The sequence below is a fragment of the Stigmatopora argus genome, chromosome 23 (assembly GCF_051989625.1).
Source record: "Stigmatopora argus isolate UIUO_Sarg chromosome 23, RoL_Sarg_1.0, whole genome shotgun sequence".
In the NCBI taxonomy this organism is placed as follows: Eukaryota; Metazoa; Chordata; class Actinopteri; order Syngnathiformes; family Syngnathidae; genus Stigmatopora; species Stigmatopora argus.
The window spans coordinates 4831715-4853998 of NC_135409.1; the positions used below are offsets into that span (position 1 = coordinate 4831715).

The 22284-nt window shown below is 41.6% G+C and overlaps 1 protein-coding gene across 6 annotated transcripts in view; it reads right to left on the reverse strand.

Moving 5' to 3' along the window:
* sbf1 (SET binding factor 1) overlaps window positions 1–19557 on the reverse strand; it is a 40261-nt gene extending 20704 nt beyond the window's left edge. For 3 of the 6 annotated variants that reach the window (XM_077594434.1, XM_077594438.1, XM_077594433.1), the window contains exons 1-10: window positions 19320–19557; window positions 8745–8836; window positions 8476–8613; window positions 7399–7521; window positions 6772–6882; window positions 4937–4966; window positions 2427–2532; window positions 998–1130; window positions 811–919; window positions 600–713 (exon numbers count right to left, since the gene is read on the reverse strand). In XM_077594434.1, coding sequence (XP_077450560.1) covers window positions 600–713; window positions 811–919; window positions 998–1130; window positions 2427–2532; window positions 4937–4966; window positions 6772–6882; window positions 7399–7521; window positions 8476–8613; window positions 8745–8836; window positions 19320–19374 — 1011 coding nt within the window. In that variant the 5' untranslated portion in view covers window positions 19375–19557. The remainder of the gene's footprint in view (window positions 1–599; window positions 714–810; window positions 920–997; window positions 1131–2426; window positions 2533–4936; window positions 4967–6771; window positions 6883–7398; window positions 7522–8475; window positions 8614–8744; window positions 8837–19319) is intronic. The other 3 variants (XM_077594437.1, XM_077594439.1, XM_077594436.1) reach the window with 1 other exon arrangement.
* Window positions 19558–22284: the final 2727 nt, after the last annotated feature.

The window sequence follows — 22284 nt, forward strand, 5'->3', positions numbered from 1 at the left end:
TCCCCTGTCCTCCGCTTGCTACTAGGACTCAGCACTGAAATAAAAAATAAAAATAAAAAATTAAATAGGGGTGACCCTACTTTGCGGTTTTTCGTTTATCGCGGCCATGTCTGGTCTACATTAACCGCGATAATCGAGGGATTACTGTATGTTAAAGTGTTTGACAATATTGATCCATATTGTTTTTCTTAGTACTGAGAACGGCCCATTGGGAATTCCTAAAATTAAGACAAACATGCGAGATAAAAACATAACTCAAACAGTCCAACATTTCCAACAAATGTTGTTTGAGCCTTCGCCGAGTTGACGATTCATATTAGGTTTCACTCTAAACAGGCATCTTTTCATATTGCCTAATGTTGTGTACTAATGACAAGCTACATATGTCCTAAATAGTCTCATGTGGTAGAACGACACTTTTTGTGGTTGTCTTGGAGCATGACATGACCAGCACAGCAAAAAGTGACTGTTCTCTGTCGTTTCAGAAAGTAAAGGCTTCATGTTGGCGACCAAAGCATAGCGGGGACTTTAAAACGACCTCAAAAAGACTTCCCAAAGGCCGCAAATCTCGAATGGCGCTACTGTTGCAGCGTTTTTACCATGGAGAGCGCAGTCTGGGTCTGCTGGAGCAGCGGCTCGGGCAGCAGGGAGATGTGAACACACTCCGGGATGGTGACGGTGCCACCGTCCAGGTCGGCGATGATCACATCCAACTGCGATAGAAAACACCAACCGGTACATGAACGCAAATATCATCATCGCTGTGTTCCGAGTAGCCACTACTGTTGAGTAGAAGGCCAAGACACTCACCAGTTCTTGCGTCTCGGGTCGAAAAAATGAGTTGACGCCAATTATAAAAGGGGTGGGCGTGCTCAAAACCTCCAGGAGTTTAGCAGGCAGGATGGGAACGTACGTGAAGCTGTGGATTTTTTTTTTTTTGCACATTGTTGAAAATATGACGCACTGAGATGGCTTACGTCAGGTCGGGACGTAGTACCTGTATTTGAGGGGGAACATGATGGCCAGCAGTCCCCGACAGGCATCTGTTAGTCTTTGGTAACTGCTGGATAGGAAAAGGATCTTGTGCTCGGTAAGAGCGGCGCAGAACAGGTACAGAACGTTGACTATTCCTGGGGTAGAGTCGGAATTAAGACATGCTGGTATACCATTCCGAATGAGAAATGAGTCGATTATTGCTTTGTGAGAAAACACGGGAGTTTTTTGTCTATCGTAATCCCTCGATTATCGCGTCTTCCCTTATCGCAAAATTCACTACTTTGCGATTTTTGTCCGCTATTAATATTTTTTTTATTTTTTTTAAGTTTAAAAAAAAATTAAAAATCCACACTGAAACTCATAAGCGGAAGCCACTTTTGCTACTAGAACTCAGCACTGAAGATTTATTTTTTTAAAGTTCATAAAAATGTAAAAATCCACGCTGAAACTCGTAATTGGAAGTCAGTGTTTTTTTCCCCTATTAGTCAGTGCAGAATGGTGGAGCTTGCTCGCTAATACGAGAGGAGTACTACTTCCCGGGCAAGTTGGCATATGGTTGTGCGTTATCCTATTGTGAGGACATTTGTGTGCATAATTTTGGGAATATTTTGAGGGGAAGATATTTGGGTCTATTGCCGAGAAAACGCACCTTATGGAGAAGCACTACCAATTTCGTCATACGCAGTTTCTGGGTGTGATGACAATTAGGCTTTTGTTGTTGATGATGACGACAGGGCCTATGTCCGATTATTATTATTAAAAGCAAACAACCCTCGATAGGTTCATTTTAGCTGCAGCTGAAAGTCAGGGTGGAGGCGGGGCAAATAGAGCCAACCCGGGAGAAGAAAGGTATAAAAATGTAAAACAAAATTAGAATTAAGTTTAGTGTAAGGTTAGATTAAACTTATTTTTGAGTGTCTGTATTGTAATCCAAGTTCATTTAAATTTGTTTATGTTATGTTACGAGCGCGTTGCCGTCTCTCTCGCTCTTTCCCTTCCGCGAAATCCATCTAATTTTAGTAGTATTAAACATCATAACCACTATTGTTTGTGTTACTCTGTTAATGGATGACAAATTAGAACAAATAAAATGTTTTTCCAATCCAATATCCTGTTTTGGGTGTTTTTTCAGAGGGTTGGAACAAATGAATTTCTTTTTAGTTCATTTCTATGGGAAACGTTGATTAGAGATACGAGTAAATCGACATACGAGCTCAGTCCTGGAACGCATTAAGCTCGTATCTCAAGGCACCACTATACTGCTCTACTTACAAAATCTTTTGGAACCAATTAATTTCATAAGTAGAGGGACGACTGTACTGTTTTATGAACTTGTTGGCTGACGTTGTCGATGGTAGACAATGGCAACCTGCTAAATCACCGTCCCGAAAGATGAAAACTGGAAAATGAGTGATGGTGAGTGTCCCTACCGAGCTGCCTGAAGAGCTGCGCCACGCTGCTCCCGCTTACGGGTAGGGAGTCGTTGATGGGAGTCTGGATAACTTGCCGGTCCCCGGCGCCTAATGTGATGGTCCGCTACAAAGGAACAGGATTCGTTAACAGGTGGGTTTCCAAAAAGCAAAGCCCGTGTGTCGCTTCTCAGAAAGAGCTGCATGACGCGGGTTTGAAACACAAGCGTGAATCAGCACAATAGAAACAAAGAATTCCAGAAGCTTTGCAGGTATGTGACAATTAAGCCATTCCAGCTGCTGGTGGGGTGGATAAACCTCATGGTGAATTCACCGTATCGTTTGGTCTTTAAAACAGATGTCCCACTGATATGGAAAGTCTTACGCTCGGTTTTCCGTTGTCGGGTAATAGTGGGACATGATACGGTTTAATTGGTGTGCAAGGATGAATTATGTGGGAACCATCAAGTGTGAGGTGGTGAATGTGGGTTGCAATTAGTCGAGTGGATTTGCATTTTAACGCTAGATAAATAGAATAGACAGAGAAGACCAAACATATTGTTTAGCCTGCAGGCAGGATAAAAGTAAGCCTGTGTGCAAAATCATTGAAAACTTGTTTATAATCAAAAATCAATTCACATCCATTGGGTTATCTTTGATGAATAAATCACTTCAATTGTGTTGGTCTACTCGGATTCGGATTTCAAATGTTTGTATGGAAAATGTTGAGTGAATAAAGTGAACAGCAATTGAAACATTGAAGATATTTCGACACCGGAAAAATAATGACTCGAATAAGAGCACAACTGTGAAATGTCTATCTTTCTTGGTAAAGGCGTGAATATTTGTTTTTGTCTTACTCTAAAATGACCAGACATGACAAACAACTCTTCAAAGCTAGCTGTGTAGTTGCCGCTTTGCACAATAGAAAAAGCAATTTTCCCATTACGCTTATCCACGTTACAGTTGTGGTAAAATGAAACAATGCATCATGCTTACCCCTGATTGTCAAAAAATAATAACTCAGATCCGAGTTCTTAACCATGCCGCATCATATTAAAAGAAACGCAGCAACTTGGTGCAAACTTGGCTGACTTTGATGTAAATCGACTTAACGACAGACCGGTCCGGAAAAAAATGCAGTCGTTTGACTACGTGATAACGGTATAAGGCGAAGGAAAATCGATGAAAAGCTTGAAAAATGGGCCATCTGTGTTGTATAACGATCACGGCAGTGCATGAGTGCGCTGACTCGGAAATGGCAATTATGACACAATGATGCAAGAGCAGCCAGAGCTGTTAAAACAAAAGTCAAGCTTTTAGCTAAGCAATTATGTGATCTCACAACTGATCAGGGAAGAATATTGAGTCCAAACTACAAGTAAAAGATAGAAAAGCAAAGCTGCAGTTCACATTTGACACATGTTTACGCACCGTATTTAGTCGCATATAAGCCTCCCGCGCGCATAAGACACACCCTGAAAGTTGCTTTGAAATTTTTGAATTTTACAATTTCTCGCGTATAAGCCGCCACCTGGTTCCCAATTTTCACCTCCATATTCATGGTTTAATAGGGAGTACAAATGTGTTACTTTGAAGGGAAAATCTTAAGAAAAATCATCGCAGGTGGTAATCAAAAGCACATTATTAGGGTCAATATCATAAGGAAGTTAATATGCCTGTATTTGTAAATGCAAACTATCAAATTATTCATTTTGAAAAAAGAAATGTCTATCTTGATGAGTACCTGATGCTTTCTAATGACATAAATTACAATTTTCTTACCAGAAGTTTAAGATGTTGTGGCAGCCATATTGTCAAAATATCTCAATTCTTTCAATGGTTCATATTACTCCAATGGTTGTCACTTTCGAACAAGAAATAAAACGACACAAAATCTAGGTGGAATTTTGTTTTATTTCAAAATCAAGGCTACACGCGTCTGGCGAAAAAATGGAGCGCCCCTACCTCACTAAGATGGCCATGCTCCGAGCGAGCAGTGACGGGAACGTTTTGCATTTTATGCAAGATACTTTTTTTCTCCATGAATTTCATTCATAGACGGCAAAATAAATTATGTTTAGCGTTTTATCTGTTTATCTTTTCTCTATTTTGAAATAAATGACCGTATCGGCATTAGCTTGCTTCGTGACGTCACGGCGCACGCATGGGCGCCATTATGAAGTGACGTCATCGTGTTGCGTCATTGTGTTGCGGCGCCGTCAAATTGCAGTTTTTTTTGCAAGTCGTGTTTTATGTGCATATAAGCCGTACCCTCGATTCGGCTTATATGAGAGTAAATACGGTAGTACATGTCGGTAGATGGAACATCATCTGGAATGAATATTAGAAATTATGAGGGGCAGGGGGGGCATTCTTGGCTTTGTATGAAATATTTTTTTAAAAAGATGACAAATGAGCAGCTGTTGATCACATATCAAATTTTTCCAAAGGGTTGGTTAAAGGTGGGCCTCATTTTCAAAAGGAAAATAGGTGCTCTCAGGAGAATGAAGTCAAGCAAGCGTGCGTACCCAAGTCTCCCCTCTCTCCTCCTGGCCCGGCTACAAAAGAACCCGGCAGAGCAAGAGAGAAGCACAGACAAGGTAACCCAAAGAAAAAAAATACAGATTAGATATGACCACATCGACCACAGGTGTCAAAGTGGTGGCCCAGGGACCAAATCTGGCCCGTCGCATCATTTTGTGCGGCCCGAAAAAGTAAACTACTTTGTTTTATGATCAGATTCAAATGAAGGTTATAGATGTATAGGGAATATTTCCAGTGTTCCCCTGTGTTTCAATCAACAATTGCATTTTTTTTTAATCCAAAATGGTATTTTGTTTTTTTTTTAATCTAAAAATAACTTTTCTATTGAACATAATTTAAAAAAAATCTTTTCATTTAAAATGAAAAACAAATGATTAAAAACCCTCAAATAAACATTGTTTTAGATCTATAAGAAAAAGAATATTTAAGGCTTTTGATGATTTACGTCGATACTCGTGTATTCGGTGTGTTAAGACTAATTACGTGCGATTCGTCCTTTCAGACTGCCCGGCCGGAAGCCATCTGCCGTTCCATATGGTCAGCTAGCAACTGAACTACGACCGGTCTGGCTGAAGTTAGAGTACGCGGCGTGTGGTTATACGAAACGTATTCACGGACGTGTTAACGCTCAAAGCCTCAAAGCTCAAAATCATGAGGGAGGCCACAAAGACAAGAATCCACATACAGCGGACAGGCTTTGATTTCAAAACAAAAGCACAAAACAAGCTTTAGTGGCATCATTTCCAGACAATTGGACACATTCCTTAAAGAAAGTTTGATTGGAAAAGGATCATTGCGTGGCGGGGAGCTCGATCGATCGATCGATGTTACCTGGAGACAGGCCAGCAGCCAGTCACAGGCCGGGACCTGAGGAACCGTATCTAAACTACAAACTGGGGACTCAATTATCTGTAACACACAGGATCGATGCACAATTGGGGAGGTAGAGATGACACATTGGGTTAGAACGCAAACCCAATTTGGATATTCCATATAAAGTCATACCTCTACTTACGAAAAAGATCCAAGTTACAAAATCCCCCAAAAAGTAAATGCATTTCCTTATACGTTATTTTTATTTTGACAATATTGTCACGGATGCATTGATTCTCACTTTAGAAAATTGCTTCACTCTACTGTGATCTCATTGGCTGTCTCACAACAACCACAATCCATGTTTCAAGATTCTCTCTTACATAGCTGTCCACCTCGGCTAAATTCTCCCCTTATTGATGATTGGATTTCCCCTGATTAAGCGATAAAAAACGTACAAATACAACGCAGCACATATTATCACACACACATGTAGGGCACACGTAAAAGTCTAAATTGTACAACAAACTGGATGGCTTTCTGACGCCGTGGGGTCATAGGGAAATGCGCGTGGGCATATAATGCTTCAATACGGATAGATTTTGTATGCTTGTTATTCATTTTAAGACATTAATAAATAATTTTCTTATAATTTTCTCTCATTTTTGTGTTTCTCACAATTTTCATACAAATTTGGGTTTAGTTGGTAGTTGTGTGAGGACCGTGGAACGAATTAGAGAATTTACATATAAAGTACTGCTCTCCTTACTAAGTTTTCAAGTTACGAAAAAGTTCTAGAACCAATTAATTTCGTAAGTAGAGGTACGACTCTATGCTCAAATAGGCTCCAATACACTGTGTAATTAGTCTTTGCACCGTGTGCAAATGATAGATAAAGTAGTCGTGTGCATTCATTCGCGTGTATTGTCCGGAGGGATGGGGGCCATATTTGATTTATAGTCCTTTGGACTTTTTCATGACAGGAGAACCGAGATTCAGCAGTTACCTGGGAGCCTCCAGCGATTGGAATGACGCACGTGAGCAGATTCCCTATCACCGTCTCCAAGGGGACAGTCAGGGCATCTACGTGGACGGTGTAGACCAAGGCCAGACAGTTCTGCTCAGGGAACAGAAATGGAGACATTGGTCAAGGACATGACAGTCTTTACAGTGTCCTATCAAATCAATCGGAATTGAAAGGTTTTAAGACAATGAACTGACACTGGAAGAAAACAAAGCGCTTGAAATGGTCACCTAGCATTACTAAATCATGAAAGTATACAGTTATCCCTCAAAATTACATCGCAGATTTCTTTCTGGGGAATTTTTTTGTTTTTTTGTTTTTGTTTGTTTTGTAAGTTCATAAAAATGTGACAATCCACGCTGAAACTGGCAAGCGGAAGCCACTCCCTGTCTTCCGCTTGCTAATAGGACTCAGCACTGAAGGGAAAAAAAGGTAGTTAAAATAGGGGTGATCCTACTTTGCGTTTTTTTGTTTATCGCACCCATGTCTGGTCTACATTTATTGCGATATTCGAGGGATTACTGTAATGACTGATCTATACTCATTAACATCGATATACAGCGATCTAATGCATATTTTTGTTTCTAGCTACGATTAAACGCATCTCACCCTGAAAACATCGGTGTGGTCCAACCGAGACACCAGCACCAAACTCTTGGGGGCAAAGACCTGAGCTGGTTGGATGATAGCCGGCTCCTCGTCCACTTCATCCAGATCACCGACCTGTGCCTTCTGCGACGAAACACAAAGGGAAATACAGTAATACCTTCACATGAGTGCCCCGACATACAAGGAATTTGAGATGAGAAAAATTCCAAGCAAAATTTACCTTGAGATACGAGAAAATGTTTGAGATACGAGTATTGGAGACAGCCATGTGGCTAGGCCGCGAGAGGCTGCTTATGATTTCAGCGCACCGTCTTTCTCGCCGCATCTCCCTCGTGCAAAGATCTCTACGAGCACTGGGCGGAGCGTTGCCTTTTTTCCGTGTTTTTTTTCGTTAGTCAGTGCAGAATTAAGGGAAACACTATGGGTCCAAGGCAAGCCGGTACAATGAAGGGTAGTGCGAAGAAAACGCGTATGATGACAATCGATATTAAGCACGAAATAATGGAAAAACGTGAGTAGTGTACGCGTGACTGAGCTGGCTCGCCAATACGTATGGAGAAGCAGGAAGTTCGCCTCGAAAGCCACGGTGGAATACTTTAACCTCTTTGCCTTGGTTATTGCACAAGAAGGTTCAAATTTAGTGTAACGTAAGATTAAAACTTTTTTTAAGTGTGTGTATAGGAATCTAAGTTCATTTAAGTTAAATTTAAAGTTTATGTTACGAGCGCATCCGTCAAGTCTCCCTCACGCTCTCATCCGCGAACTCCTCGTTGTATTGAATAATGCCTCATTTTATTATTAAACATCATAACGACTAGTTATTTGTTATTGTAGATAGTGAATTACAACCAATAAAAATGTTTTTCCATTGTAATATCCTGTTATTTTTGGTTATTTTCAGAGGGTGGGACCGAATTAATTTGCATTTAGTTCATTTCTATGGGAAACGTTGATTTGAGATACGAGTAAATCGACATACGAGCTCAGTCCCGGAACACATTAAGCTCGTATCTCAAAGGTATGACTGTATAGCTATTCAAACTGTTCACTTGCCACATGCATGGAAGCAAACGTTACCTGTGGGTTTTCCTGGCGCTCCCAGAACGTGAAGCAAGCGCAGTAGTGTCGCTCGGAGTTGATGTCAGTCAAAACTGCTACGAAGAAGGAGGCGGGCTGTTGCTCGGGTACCAGTTGCCAACCGCTGGGTTGGCAGAACTGCGTGAATGAAGAAAAACAAAGGTTAATACAAGAAGAGACATACATAAAAATGGAAAAGAGTTCACACTTTGCCGTGCTTCCTCTTTTTGGACATATTGCTAACGTACAAGCGTCAAATAGTCACTTACCAGCTCTACGCCTTGTGGGAACGGGCTGTCCTCCCAATCTTTCTCAGGAAACCGCTGGAGAATGCGACCTTGACCCTCACCTTCGCCTTCCACTACAAAAAAAGCAGGAAGTGATCCAGAGGTCAGTCCTTGTTCAAACGATCATTTGCTGTCTGTTTGTTAGGATGTGTAAACACATTATTCATTATTATACTTGTATAATGACAAGAAGAGCATTCAATTCAATTCCATTTGTTTTAGGGTACTTGCTCAGAGAAAACACTGGACTAAAAGACGGCAATGTGGCGATATCAATTCACCAAATTTTCAATTGCGCCTCCTAGGTTAATGAGGCCGCGCTCGCGTTTGGATCACGAAAGCGCTAGAATGGCACAAAACAAAGCCAACTTATGTAACCACCACAAGCCGGTCTTTCAGCTTAGTTCTATCGGAAGCTCGACTAAGTACAGTAAAGGCATTCATTCATTCATTCATTCATCCATGTGCAGGATGGACTTCATACTCCATATACGACGCGCAGAAAAACGCACAATGTTCAAATAAATGAAGCTGTTTCAATCAAAAGGGAGGCAGAAACCAACAACAGCTCACAAGACAATACACAAAGTGGCTTAGCTACCAAAACACACAAGTTAAAAAAAAACTCTCAAGTGTACTACAGTCATACCTCTACTTACGAATGCATCTTGGTACGAAAGTTTCAGGTTACGAATTTTTTTCATATGCAAATGATTGACTCGAGTTTTGAAATCCCCCAAGAAGTAAATGCATTTCCTTATCCATTATTTTTATTTGAATTCCCCTTAAGCAATAAAAACTACAAATGCAACATGGCACATATTTTCACACACACACACAGGGCACACAAAAGTCTCAAATGTACTACAAAGTGGACGGCTTTCGGCACTGGTAGAACCGGCTGTTACCGTCATCTGGTGGACAAACATGGGTATTACATCTATAACGGCCGCGGAGGGAGATATTTCAGTGGCGTAGGGCACATTTTCATATGCTTTATTTATTTTAAGACATTAATAAATCATTTCCTTATAATTTTCTCTCATTTTTGTGTGTTTCCTCACATCTTTCATACAAAATTGGGACAGTTTGACCAATTTTAAAGGCTCTAGTTGGTTGTTGTGTGAGGACCATGGAACGAATGAGAGAATTTACACATAAAGTACAGCTCTACCTGCGAAATTTTGAAGTTACGAAAAAAGTCTTGGAAAGTCGCAAATTCAAACAAAAAAGATAAAAGAACAACATACCCCCCCACCCCCGTCTTAGATGGAAGACATTTAACTATTGATCAAAGCCATTTATTCCGCCGTTCTTTTCTTTTGGGTGCCATCATTTGCCCCGCTAAAACGCCACAACCATGTTATAGGAAGGAAAGACGAGGCGTGTCAGGCGATTTTGACCCCACGTGCGCTCAGTTTCCCTTTTCCCTCGTCATATAAAATTGAAACAATAGCAGCGACCGACCAAATATGACAGGTCTGGTCATTCAACTAAATCATTATCTCAGAAGGTAAACAACTGAGAACTGTGTTGTTTCCCTGCATATACCAGTTTAGTGCAAAAAGTGCAGCGTCGTATTTTGACTGCACTTCACTAGTAGCTTTTGGCTGAGCGCTATACACTTTTTGTAAATGCCAGTTGACACGACCACTCAACTGTGATTCACGGCTTTAGTTCAGCTCCTCTGACTAAATCCAGTTCACACAATACAGTAATACCTTGAGATATGAGCTAAATGCATTTCGGGGCCGCGCTCGTATGTCGATTTACTCCTTCTTCCAAATCAACATATCCCATAGAAATGAACTAAATACAAATTAATTCACTTTGACCCTCTGAAAAAACATCAAAAACATTATTACTTATTTATTTATGTCTAAAATGTATTTTCCTGTGTCTGTATTCTCACCCTCTTGCTACTGTGACAGTGAAATTTCCCGAATACGGGATGAATAAAGTTATCTAATCTAATATAATATAATATTACAATAGAGAACTATATTTTTATTGGTTCTAATTCACCATCTACTAACAGAGTAACAAATAACTATCTAGTGGTTATGATGTTTAATACTAAAATGAGACATTATTCAGTACAATGCGGAGTTCGCGGAGGGGAGAGAGACAGCAATTCCCTCGTAACATAAACATAAATACGCGGGGAAATTGTAAAATTCAACGATTTTAAGGCAATTTTAAGGGCGCGGCTTATATGCGAGTAAATACAATAATAGCTTTGAAATCACCTCAGTCGTGATAACAGTGATGACAGCATCAGGAAAAAAGCAAACTCTCGTACATAATGACTCACTTCACTGTCATGTCCATCCCATTTATTGCTTTTATCATGGAGCAAAGTTCATATTAATGAGATTAGCACTCCGCCTATTGGTGCGACTGTCCACGACAGTGCCAGTTTCTCACACGACCCATTTGGAGGAAATTGATTGGCCACCGCTGGTCTAGACAGTGCTTGTGGAACCAATTGGAAACTGTGTTTGGGCTCTTTTGTCTGGGGAAGCTTCAGTAGGGTTTTCCCAACATGGCCCCATCACAATCATTGCATTCAGTTCAACGTTCAGCGAGCTAGTTTGGGAATTCCTTTACCTCGATGGCTTGAGTTTTTTGCAAGGAGAAGAATCACACAGAATTCGTCATCACTATTCAAGTCAGAGGTTTGGCAATCAGCGCCCACATGACTCCGCACACAGATGACTAATAGCAGTTAACGGTTTGACCCAGGCCCAGATCAGAAGCAATGGTCGTGTGATTGCTGAGCAATAGTAGTCAGTTGAAAGGACCGTGTAGCTCATTCTGTGGAATTTGAGTGTCTTGAATGTGCCTGAACCCAAACCACAACTTCTGGTTTCAAGGGCTTGAAAACCACAATGACTGCGACAATGTGCAGTCTCTATGGCGACTCTCTTGAGAGTTGCATTTCCAATGTGTTCAAGCATCTGAAATGAACTGCTAAATGAGGTGGCAAGCATAACTGAATGCAAATCGGCCCTGGTTGAATTTGAAGAAGATTGTGGCAGTTGTATTCAGGCTGTAGTAGAATCATTGTCGTCGTTGAAACAATATAAAACATTTTCTTGAAGCAAAAGTGCTTCAGTACAGTCATACCTTGAGATATGAGCTTAATGCGTTCTGGGGCTGAGCTCGTATGTGGATTTATTCGTATCTCAAATCAACGTTTCCCATAGAAATGAAAGAAATACAAATTAATTCATTCCCACACACTGAAAAAAACATAAAAAAACGGGATATTACAGAGGAAAACATTTTTATTGGTTGTAATTCACCATCTACTAACAGAGTAACAAATAACTAGTGGTTATGTTTAATAATAAAATGAGGCATTATTCAATACAACGAGGAGTTTGCAGATGAAAGCGCGAGAGAGAGACTTGACGGATGCGCTCATAACGTAACAAACTTTAAATGAACTTACCTATACACACTTAAAAAAAGTTTTAGTATTACATTACACTAAATTTAAACCTTCATGTGCAATAACCAAGGCAAAGAGGTTCATGTATTCCACCGCGGCTTTCAAGGCCAACTTCCTGCTTCTCCATACGCATTGGCGAGCCAGCTCCGTCACACGTACACTACTCATGTTTTTCCAGTTTTTAATATCGATTGTCATCATACGCCTTTTCTTCCCACTACCCTTCATTGCACCAGCTTGCTTTGGACCCATAGTGTTTCCCTTAATTCTGCAATGACTGACGCAACAACAACAAAAACACGGGGAAAAAATGCAACGCTTCGCCGGTGCTCGTAGAGATCTTTGCCCAAGGGAATTGCGGCGAGAAAGAATAAGCAGCCTCTTGCGGCTGTCTCGAATGGTCTAATCTCAAAATTTGTCTCGTATCTCAAGGTAAATATTTGCCTGGAATTTTACCCGTATCTCAAATTCCTTGTATCTCAGGGCACTCGTATCTCAAGGTATTACTGTACAACCTTCCTGCAAACTGACTCCTCACCCCCGTTCTACCATCCGGATCCACCAAAAGAAAAAAGGAAAAGGCCTTCCAGGAGAAGAAATACACTAACAACAGAGGAAAGACTTACTATGGTTGCATAGTAACCTGTTTTCAGACTGGTAGTTCATTCATGGTTTGGTAAAGTCTATTGTACACAGTCGTTGCCCTTTCAGTTGCTACTGTGGGGGCCCCTTTAACTGTGCCAGCATCCTCTTGGAACACTAATCTAGTCCACCACAACAAGGCACAAAATAAACTAAAGTCTGATGAAAACAGACACGAGTGTGTGAGCTACCACAGCCTGATTATTAATGGCACGTGACTCTCTGAGAGTGCCCTTCTCTTCCAACAGAGGACGTTTCAAAATGCTTACTGATGGGTAGCAGCAAATAATTTAGACGCGCACTTAGTCAAATGGAACGATACTAAGTCTCTAACTAGAACCGAGGAGCAAGTACGTATCTGTGGACTGAAACCAGTCGCAGGCTATACAGAATCATTAAAAGCCGCCCAGTGGGGAACTAGAAGACAGATTTGATGTGAAAGCCATCTTAAGTGTCCAATCTTAATCTTCCACCTGATAAGTAAGTAAATCAGGCTCATAGATATAAAAAATCCCTCGAAATAAATCAAGGAAAAATCTCTCAAATACAATAAAACTAAAAGGTTGCTTTTGAAAATTGCTGACTTTTTCACCAGGAGCTGCATCCTAGCAGTGAGTTCTAATGAATAGGCGGGGTTGTCTTTTTTAACCAAGACCATACGGCTGTCCAGACTATAGCTGGGCAACCCCCCTCCCTGTCTTCCAATCAGAAAACGCCCTGGACGTGCCATATTTGTCCCTTGGGGACCCTAACCATAGCTCCTTTGAGTGCTTGACTTAACCAAAGCAGTACTGACTCAGTCTTTGTCCCAAGAGAAGTTGAATAAATTCCTTACATTCCAGGGAAGCCATCAAGGCCAGAATGGGGCATCCATATAATATCCCTGGGGTATAATTACACCCTGTGTTTGGAGTATTTTTAACAACTTTCGAGTGCAAACCATCGGCGGTGAAATGTCTCGGCCTAAATGTGTATCGTCACCCAAGAATCGCTTCATTCGTGCTCAGGTCATTATTACTCATTACCAGTTTAGTACAAACTCGAACAATACCTAAATCCACGACATAAGTTAGCCATTTGTTTTAAAACTCCCCCTAAAAATGGAAGTGGAAAAATAGTAACTCATGAACTGCTATTGACAAAGAGTGGATGTGGATGCTAATTTTTCAGTGCCATTGATGGGGCAAGAGGACCAATCTATTTTGCCTGGGAGGGGCAACTGAACGAACGTTGATTCACCCCTCTTAGTCAAAATGATTTGGAGGTCTAGCGCTGTCAATGGCGACAAGTAAGCTAACCCTTTGCACAGGAACTCACAGAGGCAAAGAAGAGCGTGAACAACTGGCTTGAAAAATCCAAACTGCACTTAAACAAATCGAAGACTGTCTGTATGTACTTCTCAAAAAGAGTGACAAATAACAGCAACCCCAACATTTTTGTCCGAGGAAAAAAAATCAATGTAGTCCAAGAATTTAAATACCTAGGAATCACTCTTGACTCTCAACTTATCTTTAAACAGATTAAAAAACATTCTGAATAAAATTAAATTCAATTTGTCTAATTTTAGCTTCATTAGAAACAATCTAACATCTGAGTCAGCAAAATTATATTTTGCCACAATGATCATATCACACATGACTTACTGCCTCACAAGTTGGTCATCGGCCTGCAAAACAACACTGGAAACCAATTGAATCCATTTATAAGCAAGCTTTGAAACTATTGGACGGAAAGCGATTATGAGATGCAAGACAACAACAAGCCAACACACCAAAAGATCCTAGTGAATTCTTCTGCCGTTTTCTTTTCTTTCTTTTTTTTTTTAAATACCTCGTAAATACCCGAGCACACAGCAACCTTATTGAAAATGTCCTTAACCCACTAATTTGAGGCCAGCCTGTAATATTTTTCTGACTTGATATCAAGATGTTTTTCCATTTTATGTAAATGTTCTGAAAACGTCAAAAAATCTACAACTTGTTATCTTAGGTTAAAATGGGTTAAGTTCATCCAACTTTTTTATCTTGGTTTTTTTTGTAAATTGCCATATGTGAGGTAAATTTACTCATTTCTTTTTGTGAGGCTGAAAATAGTCTGCTTGCCAATAGTGATGATGTCTTCAGTTAATTATTTTATTTATTTAATATTGCACAGCAACGTTTGGTTTGAAGGCAAATATATAATATATGATATTTTTGTTTTATCGTCATATCGCCCAGCTCTAGCAGAAATAGTGGTCAGTACGCGCTGAATGCTAATGCGGAGTTAGCGTTACCACAGTTACCGATCAGACACAAAGCCATTGGAGTAGCTGGCGGGTGAGCGGCCAAGACACAAGCATCAAGTGTACCACAATCCCTCTTATCCCCCCCCCCCTATGAAAGGCAGATTGTGGGGGTTATTTCAGGAGGGCCCAAAAGACTGCAGCCCTGCTCTGGAGGAAGTGGCTGCCCACAGGCAGGCACTGTTGGCAGCATCACACAAGCTTCTTTTTACCCAGAAATCGTGCACGACTGCAGCATCTGATCAGGAGATAAAACCATATGAACATTTAGTGGTGTGACTCTCAACATCTTGCTTAAAACATGGATACGAAAATATGCAACTGTAAATAACGTGTTCATTAAGTGGTAAACCAATAATACAGTATTTACTCGCATATAAGCCGTATTTGAGATGCGAGAAAGCCAGGTGGCCATGAGGCTGTTTATCATTGTAGCACACTGTCTTTTTTGCCGCATCTCTTTCGTGTATAACAGATTTCTTCAGACAAGTTTCTCCTACACATGGACCAGAAAACGCGGGCAAAAAGAGGGCTTTCTGGGTAATGAAGTATACTCGTGCACACAACACCGATAGCCAATGGCACCCTTTCTCAGAATAAAACTTCATTACCCACAATCAATAAGTGGGTAGGCAGCTGTTGCATTTCCTGCTTTTCCTTCCTTAGCCTGTTAGCTCCCGCGATCGCTCATTCAAGACTACTTCTCGTTGGCAAGTGGTCGTGCGTTATCCTATTGTGAGGACATTTGTGTGCATCATTTTCGGAATATTTTGAAGGAAATACGACAGCAAATAGCCCATCGATAGCGAACGTGAGGGTGGAGGCGTGGCAAACAGCTAACCCGGCCAGAACGAAGGTAAAAAATAAATAAAAGGAGGTCAAGACACATTGACTCATCATGTCTATTCAAAATAACATGCCCTGCTTGACCATCACTGGCTGCAGATGATCACGTGACATTGCTTGGCCAATCAGTGCTGCGAGGAATTTATATATCTTGAATTTGAAAAAATATATATATATTTTACACAAAAGTTGGGTCCGGTGAATGCGCATAGGAATCTGGTGGGGTTCGGTAGCTCCAACAAGGTTAAGAACCACTGATGTAAATGTTTATAGTCTTGTTTAACTTAGGTTTTGTTACAAAAGACAGACTTTCATTTGTTATCATAAATCCCCCCTCCTCCTCCCAACCCGGGAGTCCCGAGTCCTCACAAAAAATATTAAATTTCGGGTTTGCAAATCAAGTTAATTCGCCGGGCTCGGGCCCGGCTGGGCCTTAAATACCCGCCAATCTTAACCTCTAGCTCGAAATGAGATTCAAAAATAAGATTTTTGGCCCAGCGAGCGCCACTCACGTGAGCTGCCATGACGTAAAGACCCCCCCCCCCCGACTACCTGTCACTGCCCCGGCCTGCAAAGCATTCCTCCAGTCGAGTGACACACACACACAAATGCACGCACGTACGCAGAAGCAGGCAGGATGCGTGCAATATTTAGACTCCAGAGGAAACGTGGAATTCCTGGTATTCTTATGATCGAGGAGCACTTAACTCGAGGTTTGACGCCGGCTAGCAGCCCCACGCGTGTGGCGAGAAAGAGAAAATCTAATCCTGAAAAATAGACATTCCCATTTTTATACTAAACTAAACCAAGTATTTTTTGAACAAAACAAATGGTCCATCCCCCATAAAATATTGGCTTGATTCACTTTCATTGCAGAAGAAGTCAGGATAGTGAATGGAATCGTTCTATTTGAATACGTATGTGATATTATTGGAACATTTTACAATCAATAAATCTCATCATTAAATGAAAGGCATATTTTACTTACCGCATGAACTTGCATATAAGCCATATTTGTCAGACAAGAAAATGATGAGGTCGTGGATACAGCTTATATGCGCATTAAAAGACGAAACTGCAAGGTGACAAAGAGAAAACGCCATAAAGCAAGACAATGCGGCCGATGCCGTCGTTTATTTCAAAATAGAGAAAAGATAAACTGATAAAACTTTAAACAAAATGAATTTTGACATCTATAAATGAAATCCAAGGGAAAAAAACGTATCTTGCATAAAACGTGAAAAACGCCGCCATCTTACCTAGTTAAAGGGGCTCTGGCTGGCCAGACGCGAGTAGCCTTGATAGATGTGTTCGTAGCGTTTACCATGTTAGCACATCCCAATTGTTGTTAAGGCTGATCGAAAGACTTGCGGTCGATCGTTAAAATATCAGCCTTGATACCTGCGTAATGTGTATCTCATTCTATTATTGCACCCAGAGGTGACCACTATACCGCTACGGACACACTTCCTGGTTGTGTTTACGTTACTTCCTTTTTGAAAGGAAATTATTGTACATTTGTGTTTATGAAACAAAACAAATTTCAGCTTTGATTTTTTTGTCTTGTTATTTCTTGTTTGAAAGTGAAAAATATCGCAGTAATATAAACCATCGGGAAAAAAACGAGATATTTTGACATTAGAAGCAATTTGGCCGCCACAGCATCTTAAACTTCTGGTAAGAAAATTGTCATTTATGTCATTAAAAAGCATCGGGTTCTCACCAAGATAGACTTATTTCTTTTTTCTAATTGAATAATTTGATATTTTGCATTTACAAAGACAGGCATATTAACTTCCTTATGATATTGACCCTAATCATGTGCTTTTGATTCATACAGTATCTCTGAAATACCATGTGCGATGATTTTTCTTAAGATTTTCCCTTCAAAGTAACACATTACTACTACCTATTAAAACCATGAATATGGAGATGAAAATTGTGAATCGGGGGCGGCTAATACGCAAGAAATTGTAAAATTCAACAATTTTAAGGCAGTTTTAAGGGTGCAACTTATACGTGGGGCGACTTATATGCGAGTAAATTTCCTCCTGTCGTGAGGGAGGGATGTCACTTAACTCGATCAGTAAAAGCATGAAGCATCAGTTAGGGCTGCAAAAGCAAGCCTACACCATCCGTATTCACGGTGTGGCCACACTCAACAAAACGGAACTTCGGCGGCGTCATCTTGAGGTATTTTCTACTTGCCAAGAACCTCGACTGCCTGTCTAGCCCACTAAAATCCACCGTTGATTGTTACGGCACTTAAACGTGGTTGACGTTACATCTGATCCATTAAGGAGCATGTCTGGCTTCCAGATGATTTTAAAAGGCCTACTTCAGCGCTTGCTCTCCGGGCTCGTTTCAACAGGAAGGGGCGTTTCTGCAGCGTCGCATTGTCCACGTAATGACATCCTGCACTGGACCAAACTTTACGACTAAAATGCAAGATATAAAAAAACTGAAAAGTGCCATCAGGCATGCAAAAAAAACCTGCACTGTGAAAAATAAACATGCAGCTTTTTGCATACAGCTTGCAATTTGGCTACTGTGAATAAATCATAGGCGGGCTGGAGTGTACCACGTTGCAAGTTGCATGCTTTCCAGTGGATAGGCGGGTTGAATATTTCATGATTAAACAGGCCATTATACTTGCACGGATCTAGGACATGGCTCTGTGTAAAAGGGGGGGTCAAATAACGGTCCAAATAGGGAGGGGGGACTGGTGGGTGGAAGGGAAGGGGCCAAATCCATCTGGGTTAATCCACACGAAACACACAATAATCGCAAAAGAAGCCAGAGGTAAACATCGATTTGCAGTTTGCAGAAATCTGAGGAGCCTTTTGGGGGAAATCGGGCAGCCCCGAGCACAGCCAACAAAACACAGTCAAATCAGTTAAATACGATATGTAGGCACAATGCAAAATGCATTAAACAGGTGAACAAATGCGTTTTTGGGATGCATCTGAACCGACAGCCAGTCCTTGGCTAACAATAGCTTCTCCGTGGCAGCAAGTTTAATGTCAACAGTGGCAGACATCTTGATATAAAAACACTCTATGGCTAACACGTAGGCTAGAGGCGTTTGAAAGCTGTCACATTGGGGGGAAAAAACAGAAGAGAAACTGACAGCTCGCTCGGAACTACTAAATACACTAATCCGGAGCGAGCAAGCCCTGAGTCCTCGGTGTAAAGTTGACAGAAGAGGCCGGTGTACACGCGTCGCAGGCGGCGAGCCGTGATTGGCGCCCCGGCCCATCCCCGCCTACTATTTCCCCGAAGCTAATAATAGGGCCTGATGCTAGTCGCGGCTAAAAGCGGCACCCACCTCGCTTGTCGAGGTCGTAACCGACCACCACAAAGTAGTCGGCGAGCCTGGCCATGGCGGCCGATCACGGCGATAGGCCTCTGGCGTTTATTCCTCTTCCCTCGGCGCCGTTAATAGTCCATGTACGTGCTTCCGGCGACAGACCCATCACGGGCAACGGTAGCATCCTTCCAGCTGCACCCCGCCGCCATACTGTCAGTCTGCCTTCGCTGACAGCCACGAATGGTGCGCCTGCGCAGTAGTGGCGACTTCCAGGGAGGGGCCGCCGTCGCCAACAATGTTAGCATCATTTACAAAACATTCGTTGGACATTTTCACACCCAAATTGGTTGGCCTTATACAGACGGTTCGTTTTCGACCTCACGACGTTGCACCTCGCAAAAAGGTTTATCGTTACCTACAGCTGCCACAGGATGGCAGCAAAGGGCCACTTTTGCCCAAGCGGAGCTGCTCAATTGACTTCGACGTAGTTTAGTGATGCTGAATAGTTCAACATGTCACTGTGTTATCTTGTTTAAAGTCTGGTAGGAAGAAATCTTGAGCTATCTAATATTTGTTGTAGTTACAGTTTCAACCAGACTTCCACAATTAATCAATTAACAAATTGACATATTTTTGTGACAGTCCGTAAATCTCATCTCATCTCATTTTCTGAACCGCTTTATCCTCACTGGGGTCGCGGGGGTGCTGGAGCCTATCCCGGCAGATTTGGGGCCAGAGGGTAGACCGACCTGGATTTGAACCCAGCGTTTCGGCCTCACAGTGGGACCTGGGTTCAAATCCAGGTTGGTCCACCTGTGTGGAGTTTGCATGTTCTTGCGTGGGTTTTCTCCAGGTACTCCGGTTTCCTCCCACATTCCAAAGACATGCATGGTAGACTGATTGGACACTCTAAATTGCCCTTAAGTATGAGTGTGAGTGTGAATGGTTGTTTGTCTCCTTGTGCCTTGCGATTGGCTGGCCACCAATTCAAGGTGTCCCCCGCCTCTGGCCCCAAGTCAGCTGGGATAGACTCCAGCACCCCCACGACCCTAGTGAGGATAAAGTGGTTCAGAAAATGAGACGAGATGAGACTGTACAGTCTTCAAAAAGGATGTGTAAGGGCAAACTAGCTTTAGGCTGAGACTAAACAACAATAGAATATCTTCGGTGACTATCCGGAGAAACGCAATTGAGTGTCATGCATTTCTCGATATAACTAGAAATAATCCTCAGCAGGTGTCTGCAAAGTCTAGCAACTGTGCTCTCCAGGATGCAACAAACACGTGACTTCCTGCGCACGAACAAAGACTGAGGAGGCGTTTTGGTGCTTTGTCGCGGAGCGCATCTAAGCATCACATTTCAGGCCAGGCGAAACATAGCGTGTCACTAAAGCGTGCAGCGTGTTATAGGCGTGTTTACAGTAAACTGCCGCAACTCTTGAAATGTGACAATCTCTGTTTGTACCCAAAACATGCTGGGAAATGAAAGAGGATTTTTTTTGTGTGCGTAATGTAAAGTGGAGTACAGTAATGCCTTAATATACGAGGGGCCCAACATACGAGCAATTTGAGATACGAGTAGAATTCATTGCAAATATTTATCCTGAGATACGAGAAAAAAATCGAGATACGAGCATACGAGACAGCCACATATTTACGATCTGTGGGTTTTTTTTGCGTTAGTCAGTGCAGAATTAAGGGAAAAACAATGGGTCCAAAGCAAGCAGATGCAATGAAGGGTAGTGCGATGAGAATCAATATTAAGCACAAAATAATAATAAAGAAATGAGTGGTGTACACATGACGGAGCTGGCTCCCCAATATGAGAGGAGTTTTTCGACAATATGCACCATCCATTCCAAATGAATAATGTCTCATTTTAGTATTAAACATCATAACCACTAGTTATTTGTTACTCTGTTAGAAGATGGTGAATTAGAACCAATAAAAAATGTCATTGTAATATCCTGTTTTTTTTCAGAGGGTGGGAACGAATTAATTTGTATTTGGTTAATTTCTATCGGAAACGTTGATTTGACTAAATCGACATACGAGCGCTGTTCCGGAACGCATTAAGCTCGTTTCTCAAGGTATTACTGTACAGGATTATTGCTAATGTTATGAAATAATGTTACACAAGATTAGTAATTTTTTTCTTCTCTTTTTCGAGAGAGAACAATTGTGACTTGCATTGGTTTCATACAGATCGCAGTGTGGAATTTTCAATTATTTTTAAATTTGGGAAATCTGGCCTGTCAGGTTGGTTGAATTCTAGTGTCATCTGTTTAAGTCACAATGGTTTCGCTAGAGGGCAGCAATTGTTAGTTTTACACAATAAACGTCTTGTGATGCTGTGAATATTTCCTCTCCTTGCCTTTTTCGTACAGTTTATCCTCCCAAGATGGGGGTGCTGGAGCCTATCTGAGCTAACTACCAGCACCAGGCGGTGGCCAGCCAATCGTGGGGCACGAGGAAACAAAGGACAGCCACTCATAGCTAGGGGCAATTTAGATTGTTCAACCAGCTAGCCTAGCATGCATGTTTTGGGGTTGTGGGAGGAAACAGGAGTACCCGGAGAAAACCCACGAAACCTGAAGAGAACTTGCCCTGCCCTGAATCTGTTCTGGGAAAACTAATGCTCAAGGATTTCTTTGAAAAAGGTTAACTTGATAAAAAGAATATCACCTTAATTGATTTTCATTTTTAATGTTAACATTGTATTATAAGGCGGCCCGGTGGGTAAGTGGTTAGCGCCTCGGCCTCACAGCTCTGGGGTCCTGGGTTCAAATCCAGGTTGGTCCACCGTACGACGTACGGTGTTTGTAAGGTTTTTTGGGGGGTTTGTAAGGGGAATCATAATCATTTATAAGGGCCGTTATCGGCAGAGGTTGACAGGTATGGTTAAGGAAGGAAAACCCGCTTATGCGTTTGTTTACAATCTCATACATCTGGTTTCCTAAAAAAAAACAAGTTAAGGAAGCCCC